General features: G+C 37.7%; 1 protein-coding gene across 16 annotated transcripts in view; it reads right to left on the bottom strand.

Moving 5' to 3' along the window:
* The window catches only part of ANKS1B (ankyrin repeat and sterile alpha motif domain containing 1B), a gene marked incomplete at both ends in the record, with an annotated part of 442,540 nt that overhangs the window by 180,364 nt on the left and 235,978 nt on the right, over positions 1-26,198 (bottom strand). For 10 of the 16 annotated variants that reach the window (XM_084267818.1, XM_084267819.1, XM_084267820.1 and 7 more), the window contains one exon: positions 20,870-21,070. In XM_084267818.1, coding sequence (XP_084123944.1) covers positions 20,870-21,070 — 201 coding nt within the window. Of the gene's footprint in view, positions 1-20,869; positions 21,071-26,198 lie in introns of those variants that run through there. The other 6 variants (XM_084267805.1, XM_084267813.1, XM_084267814.1 and 3 more) reach the window with 1 other exon arrangement.

Here is a 26,198-nt window from a genome sequence, read left to right as displayed (position 1 = left end):
CAAGGTGAGAGAGTTTATTTCTTAGAGACTTGCAAGAAAATACTAGAGAAATGCAGATTTCAGTATTGAAAACTGCTGCTTATTAGTGCAAAAAATTCAGGCAATGTGTCACACGTTTCATTTCCAAACAAGAACTGGCAAACCACCAGAATTTAGCAAGCATCAATATGAGTGAAAAGGTTGCTTCTCACAAGTATTGCCACTGTTAACATGAAAACAAGATCTGTAAGAACGATTATTGAGTGAAATGTTTAACTTGTACTTTGAGGTCAGAAGGACTTATCAGATTCCTGGAGATACTGCAGAAATTGTTATTTCACCTACAAACCTGACAAGAGTATGTTAGAAAAATCCCCTGAAGAAGTACGAAATTTTGCCTTGGGGAAAAGAAATTGATTATTAAATATGTTGGGAAGAAAGGATCCAGCATGTTGCAAAATAATTATTTGGTAACGTTATTCCAAAATTATTTTGCTTTTAAACTACTGATACTGATACTCATTCTCAAGCCTCACTTTGCTCTACTGTCAGTCTTTATATTAATTGTTAGCAATTATGATACTCATTCTCAAGCCTCACTTTGCTCTACTGTCAGTCTTTATATTAATTGTTAGCAATTAATTTGTTTCTTTGCAATTAAAACCCACCCAAAGCCAAAGAGAAAACTGGAAGAAAGTTTTTCATATTACGGTCATTTTGTCAAGAAGTGACAATAAACTAATATTGAAATGTTGACTAAAAAAGGCCATTTCACTCATAGAGAAGAGAGGGGTGACAGCAATTCAGAGCCCTAATTACAAACTATGCATGAAGATAGAAAGTGATGTTAAATAGGGTCAGTTTAAAAAGGAGTCACAATGGACACCTTGTCCTACTCTACCTCTGTTTTAGGTATCTCTCACTGTAGTTCACATTCAGCTCTTCCAGAAGTGAACCTGAAGTAACCAGTGCCATCAAAAGCTTTTCAAATATTGATATTGAAACAAACAAATAGTCACAGACCTTTCACACAACAGTAGTAGTTATAGTGGTAATTAAACAATACTGATAGCTGGGACAAGGATCCTTAAAGGAATTTTACTATTTTTATCCCCTCTTCCTTGTAGCACTGATTCATTACAACCAACACAATTGTCACATGCAAATTAGCTGCACAGATAAGGTGGCAATTGAAAAAATTACCTCTGATGTCACACTTGGCCCACTTAATTACTAACGCTGTTGACCCAACTCTGTCTGCCTATTTAGTCACAATAATTCAATAAAATAGTTATTAATACTTACCTAAATTACATCCTAATGTCTTGAATATATATTGTGAAGATAATTTCACTTCATTTGAGTAATGAAAATTCCAGAGACTCTATATTGTACCATTATTCAGATTACTTGAGATAAATGCTAGTTAGCTTAGATGCTAAATTTCTCAAAGGACACATTTTAAAATCAATATTAGTGTGAGCCAATTAACAGACTTCTAAATTCTCAGAAAAATTTTCCTTTCTCCAGTAAGTGCATAAGTTTGGAGAGTGCAGGAAGGGATAAACATGATGTTTTCGGACATAAGGAAAATGCTGGATACCTGCTCTGCATGTAACATGGACTTCTGTTTAACCTTGGACCTAACACTGGTAGTTATTTAATAAATGTAAAAAATCTGTTCAGCTCCCAGAATGTCTCACAGAAATATTTCCTCCCTCACATTTTTATCAACCCTGTTGTTTAAAATGTGAGCCACCCGAATCAGCTGGGAGAGTACAAAACATAATCAAAGACTTTGTAAAATTCTGGGCAGGATCTTAAAAACAGGTTATTCAGGGAAAGGGTCTGTGAAATAGCAGCAAGGGAAAACACACGCTCAAGAAAATAACTAAGCCTTCACATGCTTGTGCCCTAAAGTTAGGACAGAGGTCTTGGAAGTGCTTGTTCATTTCCTGCCTTGCAGCTGAATCCCACTCACACCGGCAGCTTTACCTTTGGGCTGCCTGGTGTTCAAGCTCTCCATTCTGAGCAGATGGAGCAGCTTGGAAACCATGTCAGACCTTCAAACGAGTCTGGAAAGTAGATCCTCCTCTTAGATGCCTTCAGAGCTTGATCTGGTAAGAAGTCTCAGAGCATGCCCAAGGCAGAAATGCAGGAACACGGCGTGAACTGGCAGCTGTTCTTTCTTACAAATGTGATGGAAGAAAGAAGAATTGAAGAGGATTCATGCAGAAAGCAGGAGATCAGATTCATGTGTCCTTCTCAAACCTGAGTTTCCTAAAAAGAGGGGAAGCTATGCAATAACCGATAGGAAAGGGTATTCAGGAGGAATTGTTTGCTGGTCCTGCTAAAACTAAATTGCTGTGAAGTTTAGTCAGTAAGCGAGAAAGGAGTATTATCCTTTAGATCAGTGACAGTTGGCTGCGGTAAATCAATCTTGTGCTGTTGCTAGAAATGTTTCTGGTTTACATCCAGTGACTGCCAAATATAAAAAGCATTAAAAAAGCTAAAAATTCAAGACTTTCTATTTCTTTCAACCAAGTATCCTAGCTTCAGAGCTGTAGACTTAGGCTCCTGTATTTTCCCCTGTGAGGATAGGCTGAAAAAACTGGGGCTGTTCAGCCTTGAGAAAAGAAGGCAAAGAGGGGATCTTATTAATGTTTATAAATATCTCAAGTGTGGGACACAAGGGGAAATAGCCAGCCTCTTTTCTGTTGTCTGTGGAGACAGGACAAGGGGCAATGGCTGCAAGTTGGAGCACAAGAAGTTCCACACCAATATGTGGAAGAACTTTTTCACAGTGAGAGTGACAGAGCCCTGGGACAGGCTGCCCAGGGGGGTGGTGGGGTCTCCTTCTCTGGAGATATTCAAGACCCGTCTGGATGCCTCCCTGTGTGATCTGTCCTAGGGAACCTGCTTTGGCAGGGGGGTTGGAACCAATGATCTCTTGAGGTTTCTTCCAACCCCTACAATTCTGTGATTCTATGATACTGTAATTTGAAAGGAAACAGTGGGCCAGCAATCCTCATCCAAAGAGATGACTTGGATGTCAAGACCCAAGGAGCAGCATGAGAAATCCATCCTCTCAATGGTGTCTAATGCAGGGCTGCACAGGGAGGCAAAACTCCTGCTTTGGAGCACCATACTGGCTTCCTCAGCTTAGCATTACAAACCCCTTTCTGAAGTGTCTTTCTGTTCCTATTAGATTACGGAGAACCTTGTGTGCCTAGTTCAATTGTAGGGATCTTGATCCCAGAGACAGGAACTGTTAAGTCAAGCGTGGCGATGCTCACCATTGCTGCAGCTGACTAAATTTTTAGTATAGTCTTGTGGACCTCACCTGGCTGTGTGCAGTCCCCTTGGTGCACTGCAAGGCACTGCCCAACTTTCAGGTGCCTAAACAATTCTCAGGACCCAGCTGCTAGTAACTGGAAGCTGTTAGGTCAACTGAACTTGTTGTTTTGTTTAATATTAGATTACTACATATGCTGAAATATGAAGCATCTCTCAAAAAAAGAGAAATAATGGAAAATGAATGGTGGTTTCTATGCATCAACGATTCACTATGTTTAAATATGTTTCACATTCCATCATGCTGCTTTGGATCTGTAGAGGTGAAGCAAGGGTAAAAGGTGAGACAGCTTGTAAGCTAATAAGGATCTGGAGTATACTAACTTTCTCTAGGTGAAAAATTAAAGGGGCGCAAGGAAAATGTGCAGTCAAACTTCCCTGATAAATAGAGTCATAACATTGAGACCCATTTTAAAGTGTTCCTGCAGATTTTGTTTGCTAAGGCAGATACAAGTAGCAGGATTGAATGAGGTATTGTCATCTCCCACTGCACACAGATGAGATTTCTGTTACATGGGATTTTTCCTAAACAAAACATTGTGATTTATTTCCCTGGTATGTACAGAGATATTACTAGCCAGATCCCTGAAGCCCAAGAGGTAAGCAGAGATGGCCTCCATTTTCTTCAAAGCCTTTCTAAAAATACAAGAACATTTGATTAAGGGTTGACAATTTTCTTTTCTTCCTTTGCTTGTTCTTGTAATTCATTTCACATGGGAAGTGGGCTGTGTTTTTCTTATCCCTTCCAATTCAGCAGCCGGGCGGCTGGCTTTGCGGGCCCACTCCCGTCACCACGGCAACCAGCAGATCACTGTGATGTGATCCCATGCGCTTTATGTCACTACACGGTGCTATTGTTCTCTGATAATGATTTGGGAGATGCATTTCCCTATTCTCATAAAAGAGGAATAAATATTGTTCTACTGGATGGTCATCCCACATCACACGTGGACAACAGCATCATATGGGGATGCCTTTTGCTTCACATGTAGTGACTTCAAGAGTGACTAGTTTGCACCATGAAGCCTATATTCAGCACCAAGCAGATATTGCTCCTCAGCAGCATGCTAGAGAATCTGAATTGAAGGCATAGTTCTCAAGAATCATCAGTATGACCACACCAGGTGAAATCAAAGGTCTCCTTACCTCAGTGGTTTGGCATCTCTGCTAGTGGCCAAAACTGCCCAGAAAAGCAAAATATATAAATAATTTGTCTTATACAATTTTTTTTCACTCACATCTTTAGGCTAATTTAATTTTAAGCATGTGGGCATTTATCTACACTAGAGACCGGATATACATAGCAGGCAGAAGACCTGATTTTGCTAAATACAAATCCACCATAGGTTTCAACAGATACATAAGGCTCAGCTGCTCTTCCAAGCTGCTCTTAGCATTTGGAAGAAGTTGATTTACCATTCCTTTTCTGGATTGCAGCAAATCATCCCTGCATTGCAAAGCTTATTTCTTTTTATGTGTTGCAGAGATGGCTGAAGTCTTGACTAGCCTTCTTACAAATTAACTTTGGGATGATATATTCCAAAACAACCAAAGTAAGACCAGTCCCTTCCAAATCGTGCTATAATGACAGGCCCAAACTTGGAGAGTGCATGGAAGAAAGGATACTCAGAATCAAAGGATCAGAATGAGAGAATGGTTTCTGTCAGAAGGGATATTCAAAGATCATCTAGTGCACCTTCCTGCCATAGGCAGGGACATCTTTCATCTTTCTTGCTCAAAACCCCATGCAACCGGACTTGGAACACTGACAGGGATGGGGCATCTACAGATTCTCTGGGCAACCTGTGCCAGTGCCTCACCGCATTCCTTGTCAAAGTCTTTCCTTATGTCCAATCTGAATTTACCCTCTTTCAGTTTAAAACCATTACCCCTTGCCCTGGGACAACATCTTTCTCTTATTGAAAGGCTGCAACTAGGTCTCCCTGGAGCCTTCTCTTCTCCTGACTGAACAAGTCCAGTTCTCAGCCTGTCTTCAGAGGAGAGGTGCTCCAGCTCTCTGATCATTTTTGCAGCCATCCTCCAGACTTGCTCCAACAGCTCAATGTTTTCCTTGTGCTGGGGACCCCAGAGCTGGACACCTGGGGTCTCACTAGAGCAGAGTGGAAGAGGAGAACCACCTCTTAACCAGCTGACCAAAGATAACATTGGCTTTCTGAGGGAAAGACATTCCATTTATGCTTACTTTATCTAAAAATTCCATTTTGCAAAACAATGGGGGATCCACTGATAAGTAAGAAGGGCAGTCTGGAATGATTCAATGAGAGCTGCATTTCTTAAGATTTCCTTGTCAATTCATTGCAACATATGCTGAATATTAAAAAGTGGCTTTCATGTAGCATGGTCTAGCTATATCACCAACAATACAACAATTGTCACCCAGAATCTATTGAAAAATAGTGTAGATATTGATCAGATCACATATAAATATTAATTACCACAGGCAGCAAATTAGTTTGCCCACAATTTTTAAGTGTCTTGCCATTGAACGATAACATTTATAATTCTGAAATGTAAAAATAAACAAATACATTCAATAATAAACAAATGCAAAAGGTTTCTGGTTATGTGAGCCAAATAATAAAATCTACTTTCTGTTCTCCTTCCAACCTTCATATCTGCCTTTCCTCCCTGTGCAACTTATTCCCAATCCACATATTGTATTCAGATACAGTTCAAATACTGTGATCTTTCTTTCTGCTCACATTCTCTGCTTTGTTTACACATTTTTCAGTCTTTTGCAAATATTCTTGAATTGTTTATCTCAGACACAACACAAAAGCAGTAATTAGTGTGACTACCATAGTTCTATGTTTTCTGTCCATAACTGAGTAGTTAGAAGATACAAATACTCACACAACATGACTTTTTTTTTAACCAATTCATAAATTACTTGCATATGTAACGAAAGGCATATTCTTTTATTACCAGTGAACAGAAGAAAAAAGAAAACCTTTGCATTTGAAGAAGTCTGTTCTCAAAAATTGAACTATGTAACTTGTCTCCAATGAAAGCAAGTAATAGCTGTGAAGCTTAAAGTCACATATTGGTCTCATACAGACAGTCCTGGCACTTCCTGTCTAGCAAATGGTATTTAGTTATAAGAGTCTTCTATGTAAAGGTTAACTTATTCTGTTACTTATCTGAGGGGCTTTCCATAGACACTCTGCATTTTCTTAACAATGTGAGTTAACATGTTCAAAATTAACAAGATGACAGCTTGACATGTTCTAAGGCTGTATGCAGACTGACCCAGTCCCAAAACAGTGTGGAAAGATTCTGCAATGTTGCTTCACACCTGATTTTCCAGGTACACGTGATGGGATATCTACTGTCAGAGTCCAGTAACCTGACATTTGTCCTTCATTTCCCTTAGTAATAGGAAACCTATATGCAAGTCATCCTACTTCATACGGCACCCTCCTCCCTGGACTACTATGATGAGGGTTTCCTCTGATCCATTTCCTCTACAAGGATGCTGCATTTGATAATTAATGTTTAGGGACTGTCTGGGGCCTCCCCCTATCCAAATTCAAGCAGTTCTGATACTGATGCTCTGCAGATTTCTTTGTGAGCAAGCTTGTTTTAATTTAACATTTCTTCACAATAAAGAAATGATCCTTATGGTCCTGACAAACACTTGTGAGTCTCAGTGAACCCCTTCACATCCAATATTAGGTACAAAACAGACCAGTGCTGTAGACAAGTTGAATAAAACCTGTACTCTTGATCTAGTGACACGAGATTGTGGAAGACTCTTAACTTCACTTGACATAACTTCTGATTTCAGCACATCTTCTTAAAAGGACAACTTACTGCAATGAATAAACCAGACAAAATAAGAGCTGCTCACACATTAAAGTAATATTGCAAAGTCAAAAAGCTACAAAATACCAGAAGGAACACCGGCTTACCACCCTTCACCCCAGGATACTTATTCTACATGGCATCATACACGCAGTATAATTATATTTATGAATAATCCATGAATTCAGTGCAGGGGAATAGATGGTACTTACAAAATAAGAAAGCTGATATTTCTTTTTTTAGACTTTATAATTCTCTGTGCGGGTCCACATCTTATATATAGTTTTCCATTGAAGACCTCACCAGTAAGAATGACTCACTTTCTTCAGACTTTTTTTAGACATTCATTGAAATAATATTAGACAGCTCCAAACCAGGAATTAATATATTTGACAAGACTCCTTCAAAACAAGGTGACATTTTTATACCCATTATACAGATAAAGGCCAGAATAAAAAAAAAAAATACCAAAACAGAACAGCCCCTATTCGTTCTCAGTGCCTAAATGCAAGGATTGTTTTCTTCCATTTCCCTGAATACTTAGTATCTATCTACATGTATATTTAAAGGACAACTGTAGTCAAACTCAGTTTTAGCTGTGAGCACTCACACTTCAGAAAATCCAAATTCTGCTCCTTCCCTTGCACACAGGTATCAAAGACGTTTCAGCATAATAATTTTATTAGAAAAGCTTGTCACTATTTGTAGTTAGCTATCCAGGTACATCAGAAGCCTGAGAAACCTTTGAAAATGGAAGAAATCTTAAGAATATTATACCACAAAGCATGCTGGAGAGTATGGCCAGCTTTCTGCAAGGAGTCAGTTTAAGCCCAGCCAAGCAAACTAACTCTCGACTCAGCACCAGAGCTGTTGGGCCAGAGCTGTGTCCCAAAGAATGAGAACATCTCTCTGAAAAACATCCAGTTCAATGTCCCTCTGCTTTTGTTCATAACCTCCTAAAAGTTAAGTCAGTAAAATAACTTAGATGTGAAGCAGATATCCTCTGTTCCCCTTTTCGTGTGCTTTTTATTCCACTCTCCTCTCCTCTCCTCTCCTCTCCTCTCCTCTCCTCTCCTCTCCTCTCCTCTCCTCTCCTCTCCTCTCCTCTCCTCTCCTCTCCTCTCCTCTCCTCTCCTCTCCTCTCCTCTCCTCTCCTCTCCTCTCCTCTCCTCTCCTCTCCTCTCCTCTCCTCTCCTCTCCTCTCCTCTCCTCTCCTCTCCTCTCCTCTCCTCTCCTCTCCTCTCCTCTCCTCTCCTCTCCTCTCCTCTCCTCTCTCCTCCCTTCCAAAAAACAGACACACAGTGATTTCTACTGAAGAAAGAAGGAGGAGATGGGGAGTATGAGAAGAATCCAGCCTGCAGGGCTAAAGTGTTAAGGAGAGATCTCGGGAACATAAATGCATTTTGGAGGAGAGGGTCAGACACGAAGAATCTTAGGAATAAAGAGAAATGAAGCGTGGTATCCAGGCAGCTCCACTAGAGACAAGAGGGATGCTAAGAACCAGTTTCTGCCATGAGTTTGGCTTATAGAAGCAATAAAATACATATATTCAAGATTAAAGTAATGATAAATTTCATAAAGCTAGATCATACACAGAACATGGTCCTGATTTATTTTGTTTGGGGCATAAAAATAAGAGTATTAAATACTTGTTTTGTTTTCCTGCATTATTTTCAGTTTGAGTCCAATCATTGCCACTGAATTTATTCAGAACTTAACTGAAGGTACTCAGTGAGATTCCTCAGGTGATCTGGTTACCTCTGACTCCCTCCTGAGAACTTTTCCAACTGCAGGTGCTTAGAAACCTGCCCTATCAAAGGACAGACACAAGCAGATAATTGGTCACAAGATAGCTCTTAATATACAGATATTTCTATCCCAGGACTCTCTCCTGAATTCATATATGTGGGCCAGCAATATTCCATTCATTTCCTAGCCAGATAATAAAGGGAATAGAGAGGCATCTTGTCCATACCCATAATCCAAATCAAAGCCCAGTCTCAGAAAAGACCCTTAGAGAGGTTGTCCTATGCATTCTGCACAGACCAGTCTTCTGCATATGCTAGAAAGTGTTGTCTTTATTCTCTTTTCCCCTGAGTCTTCTTTTATTGTTGTTCAAGGAAGGAAGGAAATCAGCATGCACTTTAAACATATATATATATATGAAGCAAGATGCCTTATCTACATAGCAGAGTTAAGAGCCAGAGAGAAATCAAACTGAACAAGCAGGAATGGCAGAAATTGCTGTCAAAGAGCCTGATATTATCGGGAAATGAAGATTTGTCTGTATCTGGGTTCTCTGGCACAATTTCCAATCTTGCTGCATAAAGTTATTTTTCTGGGCAGAAAGTGAAGATCTACTATTTCTACAGGCAATAAAACAAGTACTTAAAAAATCAGAATGTCAGGAAATAAAAAGTTCATGGACAGAATAGACACATTTCCAAATTCCAAGAGAGATGGAAAATGAAATAAAATAATTTCCACTGTCAATTTATAATTCCTTTCTGGCAACAAGAGGGATGCCTAGGGAGTTCAGAGAAGCTAACAGAACTATAATATTCATACTATATTTAAAAATGGATCAAGGCTAAAAACCAATTCAGTATTGTGCAATCTTTTATCCTAATTCAGCATAGCAGCTAAGAACTATTATTTCTTTATAAATGCCATCTTAACTTCAAGAAGTGGGCTTTCTACGTGATTAAAAGGGGAGATGTTTAGAAAGAACATACCTGAAGCAGTGAAAAACCTGTTAAATAGTGTGGCTACTGAAGAACAGAAGCTATCAATCACTTCAGAGATTTTAAGTGCTGTAACCAACTGTTTTTAGCGTGAGCTGCAAGTTTCCAGTGAATAAGATGCAGGTTTTTCCCACTTCTTCCTAATGGCAAAGGGGAATTGTGCACAGAGGGACACTGTGTGGCTGCTAACTAGGTAGTCAGAGAAAATGCTGTTTAAGATTTCAGAAAGGTCTTTTGATAGGTGTTTATCCAACATACCTTTATTTGTGGTATAATTTTTTTTTATATTTAAACTAACTCTTAGCACTTGTAACCACAGTAACCCTATCCCTCCATATCTGCCAGCTAGGCAAATACTTTGGCTTATATATATCAAAACTTCGATCTAGATCTAATCAAAGAATTATTATACAATCAAAGACTTTCAACACCAATCTAGAGCAGGTATGATACATCTTGCAAATTTAACCTACTTTTGTTCTCATCAATAATGCTATTAAATCATTCAGTTTTCAATAGTTCAATAAAATACTGCATAAGGCAATACTAAATAATAGCTGAACCATGAGATTTCAGAAGAGTCATGGGTTGTATATACCATCAGGTTCATCAGTACCAGCCAGTCTGAAACAAACACAGTGTATTGTTGCATAGAGATTTTATCCCACATGCACAGTAATTGGAGCTTAATGAGGGACAGCAAAAGATACAGAAGGTAATATGTTCCACAGTGAATAAAATGTTTGAAATGTTTAATGTAGTGTTTTAAAGTCTACAGAAGTAAATTATTTGGGGAGTAAAGTAGCACTTGTATTATTTGTTTTCCTCAAAGTACATTTTGATCAGGAGTGGATGGGGATGTCCAGAGACCAGGTGTGAATTTCATTGTGTGACTTTGCACTTACAATGATTAAAAGCTTGCTGTTAACTCAATCAATTACGCTTATGTGGAATAAAATTGTAGTTAAGACAAGGCAGCTTGCTTTTTCTGCACTAGGCAGAACTTTCTTTCAGCATTTGAAGAGTATGTCTTTTTTTTTGCACTGAAATCAAGAACATACAACTACCTTAGAAGTGGACCTGTACTTAGACCCATGTAAAAGACTCAGGCAAAGTTTTTGGAGGTGACCTCTGATGCACAGTGCTCAGCTTCTGAAAAATCATGACAAAACTGTTTCTAATTGAATACATTGAAGTGTTATCCTTTTATCTTTACTAACTCTTTATAACCCAGTTTCTAAAATGCAAATGCAAATGAGAAGCATGTTTGCATGTCTAAGTGCTTTAGAGTCATAACACAATTCTAACGTTCCAGATGAAAAATGCTAGGCTAGTGTAAATCACTGCTGAAAGAGAAGAGCAGGCAGTTTGGGGATTTCATCATTGTTTTAAACAACCATTGAGCTAAGGCTGAAAAATCATTAAGCAATGCAACATTAGAAAAATAGAAGAAAATTTTGTATTTAACTGCTGTTTTTTGGAAATGTGTGCTTGTGTGTACTCTTCTCAAATCAATGAGGAAGGAATTTTGAGAGAAAAAAATAGTATAGAACCTGTGATTGAAGATTGTATCATAAGGAATATGAATGTGAGGGATGAACTGAGGTTGCAGCTGTACTGAAACTCTCCTTTATTTCCGAGCATGTGTAATAATTCCCATCAATGAATGGACAGCATCTTGATAAAAGCTTTGCAGGTTTCATTGTGTTATTAAAAAGGTTAAATCTGATGCTGGGGTGTTGGTACCATAAACATATATGGGCACAGGGTATGGCAGAAGGAAACATTTTCATCAATGTGTGGGAAAATGAAAGATCCCTAAACTGAAAGGAGAAAGTTTAGGAGCTCAGGAAATTTAGAAGCAGTCTGGCAAACTCTACCTCAGGCATGGTTTGCTTGCATGGCAATTCTGGCACATATTCTAGAACAGGTTCTAAAAGGTATCTGTAGTTTTACTAGCAGAATTAATCTTGTCTTCATAGTAAGAAAGCATCTCATCTACATGATGAGAGGCACAATGCATTGTACAATGCATCTGTTTTTCTACTGTTTTCCCTTAAAAATTCTGTTCACCCTCTGCTGCAGTTACTTCATGTGGCTTTATTCCCTCCCCGCTACATCCCATTGTTCTGTTCACTTCCCCAATTTCTCCCCACCAGACTTGGTATTGATGACGGTAACTGTTGCTGATAACATCACCATCCATTTCCTTCTTGAATAAGGCATCAACTGTATGGTGAAAGCTTAACAACAAAGAGGTCAGGAGTCTGGAAACGTACACTGAGGATGAATCCTGTGATCTGAAGTACATATTTGTATTTTATTTGTCCTCTAACAATTCATTCATTCATTCCCCAGGATTTCTCCAAGATGATTGCTAAGGGATCTAGTATTTTCTCTTTAGTTTCTTAAGACGGTTCATCAAACATCACCTAACCTAGATGATTCAGATATTTTAACTAATTAAGTACTATTTTATCTGCTTGCAATGTGATCACTCATTCACTCTTTCTCTCCCCCTCTCTCTAATATCTCAGTGGTCTTCATTAACATTGTATTTCATTAATTCTCATACTTTGTTCTTTATGTTAAAACTAAAATAACTTTTATCTGACTTCTAGTGGTGGTCATAACTTTCTTAGTATTTCTTTTAGCTGTAGAGTATTGATAAAATCTTTTCTGAATGGATTCTACTCACATAGATAATGAAATGCCATTTTATCTCCTAATGTTTTCCTTCTTGTATTTTGCTTATTTACCTATTCTTCCATGATGTATTCTCTCTTTACTTTAGATTGTTTCAGTTCTATTCATCTGCATTAACACTTCTTCATATAACTACCTGAGCTTATGTGACATCACTCAGTCTTCAAAAAGGATAAGATGTCCAAGAATCTTATGCATATTTACAGTTACCCGTTAGTACCCAATAATCTTTACCTGATAACTCCTTCAGAATTTCACAATGTAATTATTGGTAATAAAACATCTTTAACATGGGGAAAGTCTGTAATTACTTCTGATTAATTTGCCTATTGGTCCAGATTCCATTTTATTGTTTCTTGTTGGAAATATTGTTCTAAAACAATAATATACACAACTTTATATTACGTTCCCTTCCAAATTCCTTTTATTATTTGTTTTTGTGGTTTTTTTTAAAATTAAGAAATACCCCCATATGAAATAACTAAGAACAAGCTGTAACTTGTTATTACATACTGGTCTTAACTCTACCATTGCCTCCCATTGCAAAGCTTTCCATTATTTACCTACAACGTAGCACAATTATAGATTTTCCTTTGTATCCAGTTTTTCACTCTGAAGAGTAAAAACTCAGACTTGCTGCCTCTCTTAACCTTTAAACTTTCTGTTATTTTTAATACCTATTGTCAGATTTTCCTTACCTTTTGGAGGTTATGAAGAATAGCATTATACACATAATTCTGTACACAAACATTTCTAATTCTCAAAGATTTAACACTGTCTTTTTTTAGTAACATCAGCTGGGCAGTTCTGTCTTTAAAAGAATACATAGTAAGAACATTGTATCAGCATTGTATCTCACTTTATCAGTTACTGAAGTGTCATGCTTTATTATATCACTATCAGAATTTTCACCTGCTTTATCAACCTAACTTTTAGTTTCTCATAAGCCTTTATTTAGGGCCAATAGACAATTCCTCACACATGTAGTCTCAGAATACAGTCCATCAGTGTTTACACACTGAGATGAAGGCCAGTCCCTGCACTAGACAGGATTTTAGATCAAGCACAACATTCACATTAATATTTAGCATATTGTTAAAACAGATGGGAGTAATTCCAGTCCTCAAGTACCATGGAATAGTTTCAGTTTTAGTGGTGACTCTAGATGCAATGGCTTTCAATGTCTGGATTTGGCTCTCTATTCTCAGTGAGGGTAAGACTGAGCTAAATACACAGATACATACATTGGACAAGCTCTTTTCCCTCAGGCTGCCGTAGGCTGAGCTTTCCAGAGTTGCATACACACTGGATGTCATTAACCTGAACAGCAGAGGTGAGTGGAAGGGCATTCCACCACATATACTGGCACCTGGACTGTCTACCAAGTGTACAGCCTGAAGTCCTGCCTGTGTGCCTTGTATGTACAACATTGTGTGGAGCAAAATTTAACTAGAAATGGCCAAATATTCCAGAACAACCAGAGAAACCCTCACCTAAATCTGAACTTAGCAGATCCTAGCAGACAGGCAGATGGGCCCATCCCTGATTATATCTTCAAGACGTAACTGTTGAGACAGGTTTAGATGAAAACATACTCCCTCTGACTCTCAAAGAATCCATCATACCCAGGATGCCTTAATGAAGTCAAGAGTCTGTTTGGAGATGGATTCCTTACAAATAAATTGTGCAAGTGAAATACACAAAAATTCTGACTTTTCTTTTTTCCCCCCACACGTTATATACATAGATATATAAACATGAAGCAGATTCCTCTAAAATACCTTTCCACTGGGGAATCAGCACTGCCTCACCAGATCTGTATGGACTCACACAGGATGATGAAGAATGGTGTGAGACCTCAAGACAGAAAGATGGTGCAAGCTATCTTTTACACATGGAAGATTAAGGAGTACGTTTAATAAGCCCTTCTTGTCTCTCAACCAGCTTGAGGAATACCATGACAGAAGCATTAACTGGAGCATGTGGAATGGGATTATTTGTTAGACCTGGTGCTGTTGCAGGATGACAGGCAGAATCTTCATCTCTGGCACCCACCTGAGCTCTACTTTGTAGGTTTTATAGTAAGAATCCCTACTAGGATGAAAAGAGATCTTCAAGCCTCAGGGCGAGATGTTCTGAGGGAGGAGAAAAAGCTTTAATAAAAATACTTTGTGTTTCCTTTTCGGTGAACCCTGGATGGATTCCAGCCCAAATTGAGACACTGAAATTTTTGTGCCTACAAGATAGCTTAAGGAGACCTAGGAAAAAAAAAATCAATACAATAGACAGTGGTTAGGCTGACCATATGAATCCACTTTAATTTATCCTAAAATAACCACCATAATAGTTAGTCAGCCAGCCAGCTAAATTGCATTCTATGGTCCATTGGTTTTAATGGCTGATTAGATGCTTCATCTAGTTGCCCACAGGTACATATTTAGTCATTTGAGATACTGCAAACATACATGGCCTGGAATACAGCTGAAGCTCCAAACAGGTATGTGCTTCCCAGTGTTCCTGTATCATATATTCCAGGCCCACACAGATGTCTCAGGCCTTTCAAGTGATCCTAATACGTGGGCCACTGAGTTGAGTCTTAAACATCTACAGATTGATGCACATGTAGATGTCTCTATTTGAACTTTAATTTTGCCCCACTCTATGTCTGTCTAACAGGTTGGACTAATGGAAGAGTTAATCTGCCTCAGGAGCCACAGCTGCAAAAAGTTGTAAAGGTGAAGAAAGAAGGCGACTCAGAAGACAGCAGAATAACAAGAGATGCTTTGCTCTGGGAAGAAGCCAGGGCCACAGTGGCACTGACAATCCACATTTTTATTGTCAAGGTCTGCAGTTCTGCCATGAAACTAAAAGCAACTCTTGGAGTTTGCAACTGAAGTCCAGATCAGGGGATTGAAACTCGTGGGTTTACAAGATGTATCATGGCTTATTCTAGTATCAGTGGGACTTGTATTCCTTCTACTCTGCTAAAAATGTGGCTTGATGCATATCACTGAGTATTTGCCTTAAACAGTTTTTCATTTCTGGATAAACTACATCCAGACCAGCTCTCTAGACCTTACGCTTCAGATGATGCTGAGTGCCCTGACGAGTCTCTGCATTAGCCATTATGGGCCTAGAGATCTCATAGCCTGGATGTTGCAAAGGTTGATCCGCTTTCCTAAACACACTTGGAGTTGGCTTTTGAAAGTCACTAAATTCACTAGAGACTAGAACCCTTGTCAGACACTAGCCTTTTTTCTGTCATCTGCACCATGGCTGATTTAAGAATGGTGTTGGCAGACAGACTCAAAGTTTTAAGCTTTTATTTAATGTCCAAATAATCAATCTCTGCACCAGGTATTTTTGGATAAAAGCCACGGTGGTCTCTACAAGTGCAAGACTTGGAGCCAATGTACATAGAGAATTTCTTTCAGGTGCATTTCACTCTAAAGAAATAAAATTGCTTCTGTCCTTTATACTTGATACAGAGTTTAACATCCTTCAGAGAGATGAAAGGCAAGAAAAATGATTGCTTATTCCAGGACAGCAAATCCCAGGAATGACACCTGAGAGAGGATAGCCTCCAGATAAACTTCAGCTGTCTAAAAAAACCTCCAGACCTTGTGAAAAATGAAAGAAAAGACTCCAAGAAGGAAAGAGAGAGATGAAGGGAGAAAAAAAAGTCAAAATTTAAATCAAACCTAAATCCAAGATGGGCAGCTAGGAGGAATTGAGAAGGAAGCTCATGCCTGGCACTGTGAACCAGGTAAATACTTGTTCAGGTAAGTTCACAGGATGACTACAAATACAGAAAATTATTATAAGAAAAAGAAATGCATTTGTAACTAAGATACCAAGTCAAAACTCAAGGTATCTACATTTGATCCCTAGATACGTCACAAGTTCCATGTGACCTACAACACATAAGATTCTTTTCAGCTGCATAAATATCAGGACTCTAGAGCCATCTGAGATGGTTGGTGGTGTCCCACCTGGACTCCAGCTGCTAATCATGAAAAGTATGGATGTCTCTGGTCCTTAGTAGTATGTGTCAGCCCTGTCTGGATCTCCTGGATTCCTTTCAGTATCTCCATTGGTACTAGATACCCATGTTTAAGCAACCAAATGGATCTGTTAAACATTGTGTTAACAGCTGTTTTAAGAACTAGCCCCTTTTAGCTCAAATGTATAAGCAGTTTTAAATTTCACCCCTCTATGTCTATTTCCCAACAGTGGAAAAGAGAGAATTAAAATAAATACTAAGGAATACTTAGATCCTTGGGCAATGCAAGCCATTTAAGTATTAGAAGGTGTAGTGGTCCATGTTTGTAAGTTCACAGCAGCAGTGAAAGTTTAGTGTATAATGCCAATTCAGGTTATTAACTGCTACTGGTGAACAATAGTTTGGAATGTCAAAAAATATAACAAAATGCTTCATATTTTTATGTTAACTGATTTTGGTAGCTCGGTCCCTGTTTCTCTCATGCAGTGTTTATATATATATTTTGAGATACTATCTTCATCAAATTGCAATATAAAGCAAGTGATAAAATTCCAGAATGTCTTAAATGATGAGAACAACCTATAAATAGATAGTCATATGCAGTCCTTAATCACAACTAGTCCTCACTGGGCAGTGGTTTGATTGAACTGCTTTTATCTCCATGAATCCAGAATGGAGTCTTTGATGAAGCTCCGGAGTTGTAGAAAGCGGCATGCAATGATCTAGTGACCTGACACATTTGTATATTCTCATCTGTGTTTCTGCACTTTAACTCTTTTTTTCCCCCCAGAGTACTGAGTTATGTAGGCCTGAAAGCCTGCACAAAGATTCTAGCTTGTCCCAGGGACGCCCGCGGAACCTATCCATCAAAAGGTATTCACAGATTCACTGGATTTCCTTACTGTTTATATCTCGTTTGTACACTGCGGTTGCTGTGTGTAGTTTAGACACAGCAACTGTTTTCTCCCGCTTTATAATTAGTTTAACCGCAAAATAGCTCTTACATTATGAAACTGCAGCATCATCTGCATCTTCAGATACAGGGTTTGACTGCACAAAGTGACTACAAATTTTTACATCTGAAGGACACTGCAGCCCGTTACACAACAAATTATCAAAGTTAATAATGACTGACAACACACACACACATTCAAGTTTGATTCTACTCCTACAAGCACACATGAACAAAGCCTCAGGACTGAATGTGCCATGGGCCTACTAAATATTATGCAAGTGTCATTCCTGCATAACACTAATAGTAGGTAGGAATTGCACTTGCTAACTGTGCAAATACTCTGGAAGTAGAAATAAAGTAGTTAATGAAAAAAAATAATGGTTTATTACTAGGTTTTATCCTATTTTTAAAACACATATATTGATGAACTATGGAAAAATATTCTTACTGTAAAGTTAATAGGAAGCAGGCTGTTTCTTATTATAGAGTTCACACACTTCAGGTACCATAAAAAAATCTTCTTAATTCTAAGCAGTCTAGTGAATAACTTTCTTAATGCCCACAGGGGACTAAGCACAAGGAGTTAATTTCTGCGATCTAATGAATGATTAACTGTGAAATCTTTTTATCTGAAAAGATTATCTTTACCTTTTTATTAGCATGTTAATTTAATTAATAGAATGTTGCTGTTGAGAGTAGTAGAAGATAGATACTTGTTTTCAGGTTTATGTCATTCCATGGACATTAATTATATCATTGTGATATTTCTGTTCTGAGCATCTAGTAAGACCTGTACTACTAAATGATACTTAATAGGAGTGTGATGGTTGTTGCTTAGGCAACAGAATGAATAAATGCAGGTCAGAATGTGCTTCCAGAAAAACAAAAGCAGGAATATGGTACAGAATAAAGAACAAATATGTCTAACTGATTTTTACTGCACTGAAGTATTTGAGACGTTCAATGTAAAGTAGGTAAGCTATCTGAAACACTTAATTCAATAACCTTGCAAAATATGGCTTAATATGTAAAGCACTTTAATAAAGGAAAAGCAGTTCTCTCCTATCAAGGAAGACTGCAACATGTTTAAGTTTGGAGTAATCTGAATTTTTCTCTAAGTACAGCAGGTCAGTCTTTTCTCATTTTCCTATAAACTTTTCAAGTTTAATTTTCTCTTTCTTTAATTTTGCCTAGAATGGATCATATTTTAAAAACACTCACTTAAATTTTCAGGACAGGCTTTCCTTACATAATGCTGATATAGTTATAAGAATAACATATAAAGAAATCGGTCTTTTCTGATAATTTTTATTTCCAGTAAAATATTTGAACTATTTCATTTCTGGTACAAAAAAGTTATATGTGAAAGCATGATGAACAGTGTGAAATCAATAAATTAGGAATTATTAAATTACTGAAATTTGACATTTTTTATTACTGGGCAATTTTCCAGCATTTTGCTTATCACTGGATTTAAGAGGCTAATCTTCCATTCACATATGCATGCTACACCAACTATTATTAAGAGTAATTATGTATTTTACACACGGTATCTATTTAAAGACAAACCACTCCAGGAAAGGCTTAAATCAAGATGACCAGAAAACATCAGCTAGGACACAGGTATGCAGTTATTGTAACTCAATCTGCCAATACCTGAAAAGTTTGATTTGCAGATTGACTAAGAGAATCTTGTATATAATTTGTGTGTTTACCTCAGTATAATAATAAAAGAGGTAGGAAATGAAAGTCCTATGAACACCCCCAGAATGTGGTTCAGGCCCCTCCAGAGCCAGGACACAACCGGAAAGCCCTCCGGCAGGGCAGTGTCTTTGACTTCTCCGGTGCTCATCATTTACCTGTTGTAGGTGTACCCTTCTGCATTTGGTATGCCACCTACAACCTCTTGTGGACAATTTCCTTCTCTAATCTCTTTCAGCCTAAAGAATCATCTACTTATGTAACTAAGGCTACAACATATATGAGAATATGTGGTCACATTTTGGGAAGCTGTAGCTTGAAATGCATTTCGGATTTTTTTTTACTTTTTAGTTTTTTTAATAATGCTGGGCTGACAGCACACCTTTGCAGCTTTGTTTTTAAGAATATTTAAAGGTAAAGATTCTAATGATTTTTACTGATAAAAGCAAAAGATCACATGGCAGCCATGTAAAACCAGTAAGAGACCTCTATGCTGTTGTAATGTGAAAATGGCAGGGATCTGTGCCTTAATTTTCTGATCAGTACTCCCTAAGCATATCATTATGTTGGCAAAAGAAATTAGAGAAACACAACTCATGTGATGATTGTATGGTCATAGTTTCATGCTGTTTCACTTCTGTTTCTCATATGCCAGGTCTAAGTTAGGAAAAGTTCCAAGGTATACATGGGTGCTAAAAATATCTTTCAAAAAGGATGATTAATAATATTTTAAGTTCTGATATTTTGTAAGAAATATGGTCAGGATTTTTGCAAGGTGTTTAAGTACTGGGAATACTGAAGCAGGTAGAAAAGTGATTGTATAACAACCTCACAGTAAGCTTCTCTCTTTACTGTCAATATTAATTTCAATTGGAAGTTTGAGCATCACAGGGCTGTTACTTTATATCACATGGTAATACTGTAAATTCTGAAGTACATAAAATTTTATTTCATTCATATGTTCCTGATAAATGCCTAGCCTTAAGACATGAAAATGGACCTATTAAAAGGAATGTGTTACTTTTCCACACAGGGCATAAGTTTCAACAAGTGAATCCCATAGCCTGGTTATCTAAGATGCAAAAACATTTAGCTGTGGCGTCCAGAATCACTCGCAGAGAGAGCACACTTCATTAAACAATTTTCTGGTATTAAAATACTTCCCAATGCAAGAATGGCATTGCATATTATTTAATCATTATCACAATGATAATATTTAAATAAAAGTAATAACATTATGTATTGCAGATTGGGGTGTTTACAGCTTTAACACACTGTGAAAATCCTGCAATGGATTTAGAAGATAGAACTGTGCAATTTTCTTCTTTAATCTGAAGATTGATGAGGGGGAGAGCGAACCTTAATTCTCGGTTTTTCTTTTACCAAATTTCTGGCTAGAATATTTTGTAAGGTGTTCAATTTGGAAGTTTATACAAGGACAGTTTATATATAGTAATTTAGCTAGACACAGAAAAGTGAAACGCTAAACAGATCTTCTTAGTGCAATGCAGAATAGCTATAAGGTTTTTATGAGCACATAAGAGACAGACAAAAAAGGCAGCTACAGTGTATATACACAGCTATGCACAGAAGATTTCTTACCATAAATTGCACATTGTCAAATCCATTAGCCAGCAAGTGGTTTTCATACTGAGGTAGCCCAATATTTTCCAACCATTGTCCCACTGTCTGGACAGGGCATCGGGGTCCTGTAGGAGGGTGAAGAGGGAGGCGTTTAAGCAACGAATAACCATCCACTGGATAATAGCGGTAGTCCTGGGCTGAGAGGTGGCATTGCCACATCGTGTTCCTGGGAAAGTTGGTATCAAAGGAGCCCGCCAGCTTGACAGATTAATGTTTTCAGCAAGCAGAAAAGTCAGAAGTAAAACATAGTTTACAGGGCAGTATACAGCGTAAGATCTGATCCTAGCTCTACATTTCTTAGTTATTAATCTTTACTACAGACCAGTACGTCATACAGCAGGCAAAAAAAAAAAAAAAAAGCATATCAAGCTGTCAGCTAAGCTGTTCTCCGTTATATGTGATTGTTGGAATACTCCACAATGAGCAATGCACTGCCAGCAGCAAGAATTCTTTTTATCAAGTACTCCTACACTCATCAGTATGCAGCTCCATGCTTCTTGCTCCCCCTCGCTCTCTCCCCTTCATTACCCAGCCGAGGCTACACCTCGCATTTTCAATAATAGCCATCAGATAAGGCAGATTTTTTTTTTGTCTGCAAGCTGTAAGCCTGCTGCTGCTGCTTCCTCCTACACACCCATCCAAGCGTCAATCTTGAATGATGAGAGCAGTCAAAACAAAAGCAGAAAATAGCAAGATTCAAAAGCAACCTAGAGCACTTCAATCTGAATAGAATCTTCATACCGGTTATGCTTTACATATCTGTTTGTTGTACATTTTTACGTTTCACAAGACATTAAGGAATGCAAGACGTAAACCATAGCCTATGGCATGCTTTATTATACCATCCCCTCTCCCCTTTTAATACGAGGTAGGTAGTGGTCTGCACATCTGCTTATATAATAGCAAAAGCCTTTAATGAATCGATAATGAGTACATCTCACAGTTCCTCTCCTATAGTACGGCAAAAGACATAAACGGCACAACAATTTTAGTCAAAGTAATTAGATTATCTGCATGATTTCTTCAACCGTAAAACATTATAAGACACAAAAAAAACATTCATGCCAACATATAATAATTCAACTTGAAAAGGTCACCATTTCAAATGAATAATTAACAGAATATTTTCACTAAATAAAATTTTAAGTTTATATCCTCTTCTTACAAAAATGTGAATGATAGCAGGCAGACATAGATTTGCATGACTTCTAAAAAGGATGTTTATTTTATCAACTGGAAAAAATTAATAAAAGATGATGAGTTTAAAATGAGAACAAAGTTAATTTTCTGCACAGGAAACCAAGTACCTCATGATGTGTTTTCCATCAATGTTCCATTTTTCAGATAGTTTCTCTCAAGATGGAAAAAATTTACACCTTTGTTCTGAGAGTAATGTTTACTAAACTTTCACTTTTCAAACAGGAAAAAAAGGACTTGGCAAAAAAGGCAAAAGAAATGGTATACTCGGGGTAGAATTCTAAGAAGAATACTGTCCAGTAGAACTTTATTTACTGAACACTTCAATTACATTACCTTGTTTTTCTTGTCCATTGTGAATCACAAGCAATGACCATCTCTAAAGAGGAATTTAATTCCAGGCATAAAGAAATTATAGGTATCTGTCAAGGGCATAATTTGGGATTGATGATACTATGACAGAACACTGTTTCATAGAAATCCAAATCTGATCTTCACTTTATAACTCAAAGTCTCTGCAAGTGGCATGCAAAGGCTGGTTGAACTTTCACTGCTTGCATTTGTGGATCATCTCATGCAAACTGTAGTCTGTAATGATTTTGTGGAATAATTTTAGTTGAGACATAGAAGATCCTTTATGAGGATGGAAAGCTGTCTAAGACAGGTCTGTTGTGAGTTCTTACATTACTCCAGGTCTTCTAATTGATTAAATACATTACTACATGAAGTATGAAAGGTTCATTTTGTCTCTCAAAAAAGTATTGAAGGCTTATCAGGCACTATTAAATTTGTAATTGCTGAAGAAATTTTAAGGAGTTTTCTCAAGTATTTAATAACAATAGCTTGTGAATATATGCAATTCAGAAGGTATATTTTTGGTAAGAGTACAGTGTGCACAAATAGCTAAATGTACTTCAAATAGATTAATGGATAAGTTTGGTTTTTTTTTTCCAGAGAAAGTAGATATTTCAAATTGATAGGAATCCGTGTCTCATGGAGATACAAATGCATTTTTTCACACCTGTCTGTAAATCTTTGCTATTTTGTGGACTTTTTTCTTCCGTAAATGTATATCTTTGAACGTAGATGGAGTATAATCCCTTCAGGGCTGTGCCCAGTCAGTAGCAAGGCTATAAGGAGGAGGGTATGCTATGTTGAGGTGAAATATAGTGGACTTCCCTTGGGTAAGCAAAATTAAAGGCTGGGCAAGCTCTTCAGAGAACAGAACTCTCAGAACAAATTGAGAACAAAATTATCTAAAATAAGATGAGCATTGAGAACAAAATTATCTAAAATAAGATGAGCATTAAATCCTTACTGAATTTTTCTTAGTTGATTGAGAAGTTATTAATTCCATTGAAAAGGATTCCTGACTTGTCTTCCCCTTTCCCTCATACAAGAAGAAAAAATATCAGAAAGAGACCTAGTGAAGCATAATCCTGCTCTTTGAAAGGATCATGAATGATTGGCTCCTGTATTTCCCATACATATGCAGACACAAATGTATCTGCATCTTTTGTTTCCCACCAACAAAGATGTTCTGCTGACAATAAGGTACACCCAATAATCAATATACCAGTTTCATGGTCAAAATGCTTCTTCCTTACCTTACTATAAACAGCATGGAAGTTATGCTGCCAGCGATGAGAAGTGCTTGGCTCAATGCCTAGCAACCATGTAGGCAAAATTCATTTTTTTGAGTGCTTCCCTAGACACATTTCCTCATGTAGCTGTTGGTGCTGTGTCTAACTATCTCCATGGCCTCAGCACTAGATAGTTATACATTGCTGGTCCCACTACACGCTCTCGTCCAACTCCGTGCCCTACCAGTATAACTACCTGTCTGAACCGAGCAACACAGCACAAGGGGAAAGAAAATCAGAACAGTCATTTTGCCACCTTAGCCTCATCTCCATCCTCTCACTGCCAGCGTATCCTATTACCTGTAAGACTTGGTTTTTTCCCCTCCTTTGTCTGCCAAAGGTAGCAATCAGGCAAAGTTAAAAGAAGGCACAGAGCCGAGCGGAGTAGAAACATGGGGATTAGGGTCAAATAATTTGTTAGGGCAACATGCAGCTCTTTAGATCTCCTTGTTTTCTGCCAATCCAGGAGATTTATTTTAGGGGGGCTGGTTAGGCACTTTTTCTGAGCACCTGGAGCAGGTGCTACTACTTTGAGACCTATCTCTTCATTTTGCTAGTCTGTGATTCAGTGCCAGCTTTGCCTATGCCTAAAACTGGTTCTAATACTGGAAAACGTCATACAGGCTGTATGAGATGGTCTCACCTGCAACACATTTACATACTACTGTGCTTTCTTATCACTTCAAAGAACACATATCCCATGACAATCCTTCTATACACAATAACAAAAGATGTACCTATTCCTGCATAGGAAAACTGATGCACAAGTCTCTTACAGGGACAGCAATACTTGTTTCTTTCTTCTCCAAGGCAATAGAAGTAGCACATTGAAATGATGTCTGCAAGAAAGATGCCATCTGGTATGCTATACGATAATTTCTACAAGACGTCTCGTTCCCAATGAGACTCAGAATATCTTTATTGTGGGGTTTGGAATTGACTGAATCTTTGATATCAGAGAGCACATGATTTCAAACATGTTCTAAGACAGATTTGCTCTAAATGCAAAGGAATTTAAGGTCTCTATCTTATTGTTTCTACTGTTAACAATGTGTATTTTTCTTTCTTGATTTTTCTTTATGTATTTTTTTCAGTGAGGAAAAGAAAGAAATGCAGCGATCATTTGTAGAGGAGGTGCTCCCTCAGGCATCCTCAATAGATTATTATAAGCCATTTTCGTAGGTAGCTCAATACCTGTCAAAAATGCTAAACATTTCTGGTGTTAAGGACTCACAAAATGGAGAATCTTAGTAGTTGTTGACCAAGAAATTTATGCATGGAGACTACACCACAAAATGAAAGGATGAACCTTTTGTGTAAGTTGGCAGCCAGTTTAGCAGAGCTGGAGAGGACATTGATGCTGGAGTAAGTATTATAAATATATGGTTTTTTTTAATTAAAGCTTCCAGCCTTGTCCATCACTAAATGGGAGATAGTTTTCCTCTTTGTATGTATGATTTCAGCCAGATAAAAAAGTTAGCTCTCAACATTGTGACAGAACGTGTGCTACAGCAGAGTTAGCAGGACTGGGTGTTCTAGTGAACAAACTAATCTAACGACATATATTCCTGGAGAGGAGCTAAGAATAGCTAGGAACAGGATGTTGTATGAGAAAAACTATGCCTAACATCCATCCAGAAGACCAATACAATTAAAGAAAGTTTGTTATGGGAGAAGTTTAGTAGGTTCCAAGAAGGTTCTTTATCTTATGCATTTCAGTTATGTTATTAGGCTACACAAAAATGCTTGGATTTTAAATGATCCTTTTCATAAAACTCTGAAAAACCTAGATGCTTTACATAAAATCTGTAACTTCTGTCAGCAGCCTAGCTCTTTGGATGATCATATTTGGTGATGCTGAATATTTTTCTGAAAGTAATTTTAGAGGTATTTTTCATGACTTAGAAACAAAACAAAATCAATAGAAACAGTTTGAATTTAAATAACACTGTCTAGTATCTATAATCTAGAGGTTACATTCCGTTGCTTACACACAAAAATTATTTCTCAGACCACAGCTAATGCAAGCTAGTGGAACAACCCTCACTGACTAGGAAAATCATCCTCACAGTTCTTTTCTTTTGTATCAGTATTTATTATAACTCTACATTACCACTGTGTGAGTACAATAGCTCTATCTATAATAACTATAACTACAAAGTCAGCAAAGACAATTAATTTTACTTGACAGATGATTTGTCAGCGGTGAACTGTACTTTGTGAACCCCATTGGCCTTTCTACGAGTTCGTGTTTCTGACTGTTGATGTATTATTTACCCAGGAACAGCTCAGTCAAAGCATTCCACTTCATCATGAAACATGTATTTATTACGGACACTTCAAAGTTAGGATATTTTTCATGTTCAATTGATTGCTGTGGCAACTTTGATTGAGTCTCTTTCAGAATCCATCCTGTTCCCTGAATGAGGGCAGATATTACTGCAAAA

The sequence above is a fragment of the Gallinula chloropus genome (assembly GCF_964237585.1).
Source record: "Gallinula chloropus genome assembly, chromosome: 1".
NCBI lineage: Eukaryota > Metazoa > Chordata > Aves > Gruiformes > Rallidae > Gallinula > Gallinula chloropus.
The sequence above is the reverse complement of the archived record's forward strand: the minus strand, read 5'-3'. Positions and strand labels throughout refer to the sequence as shown.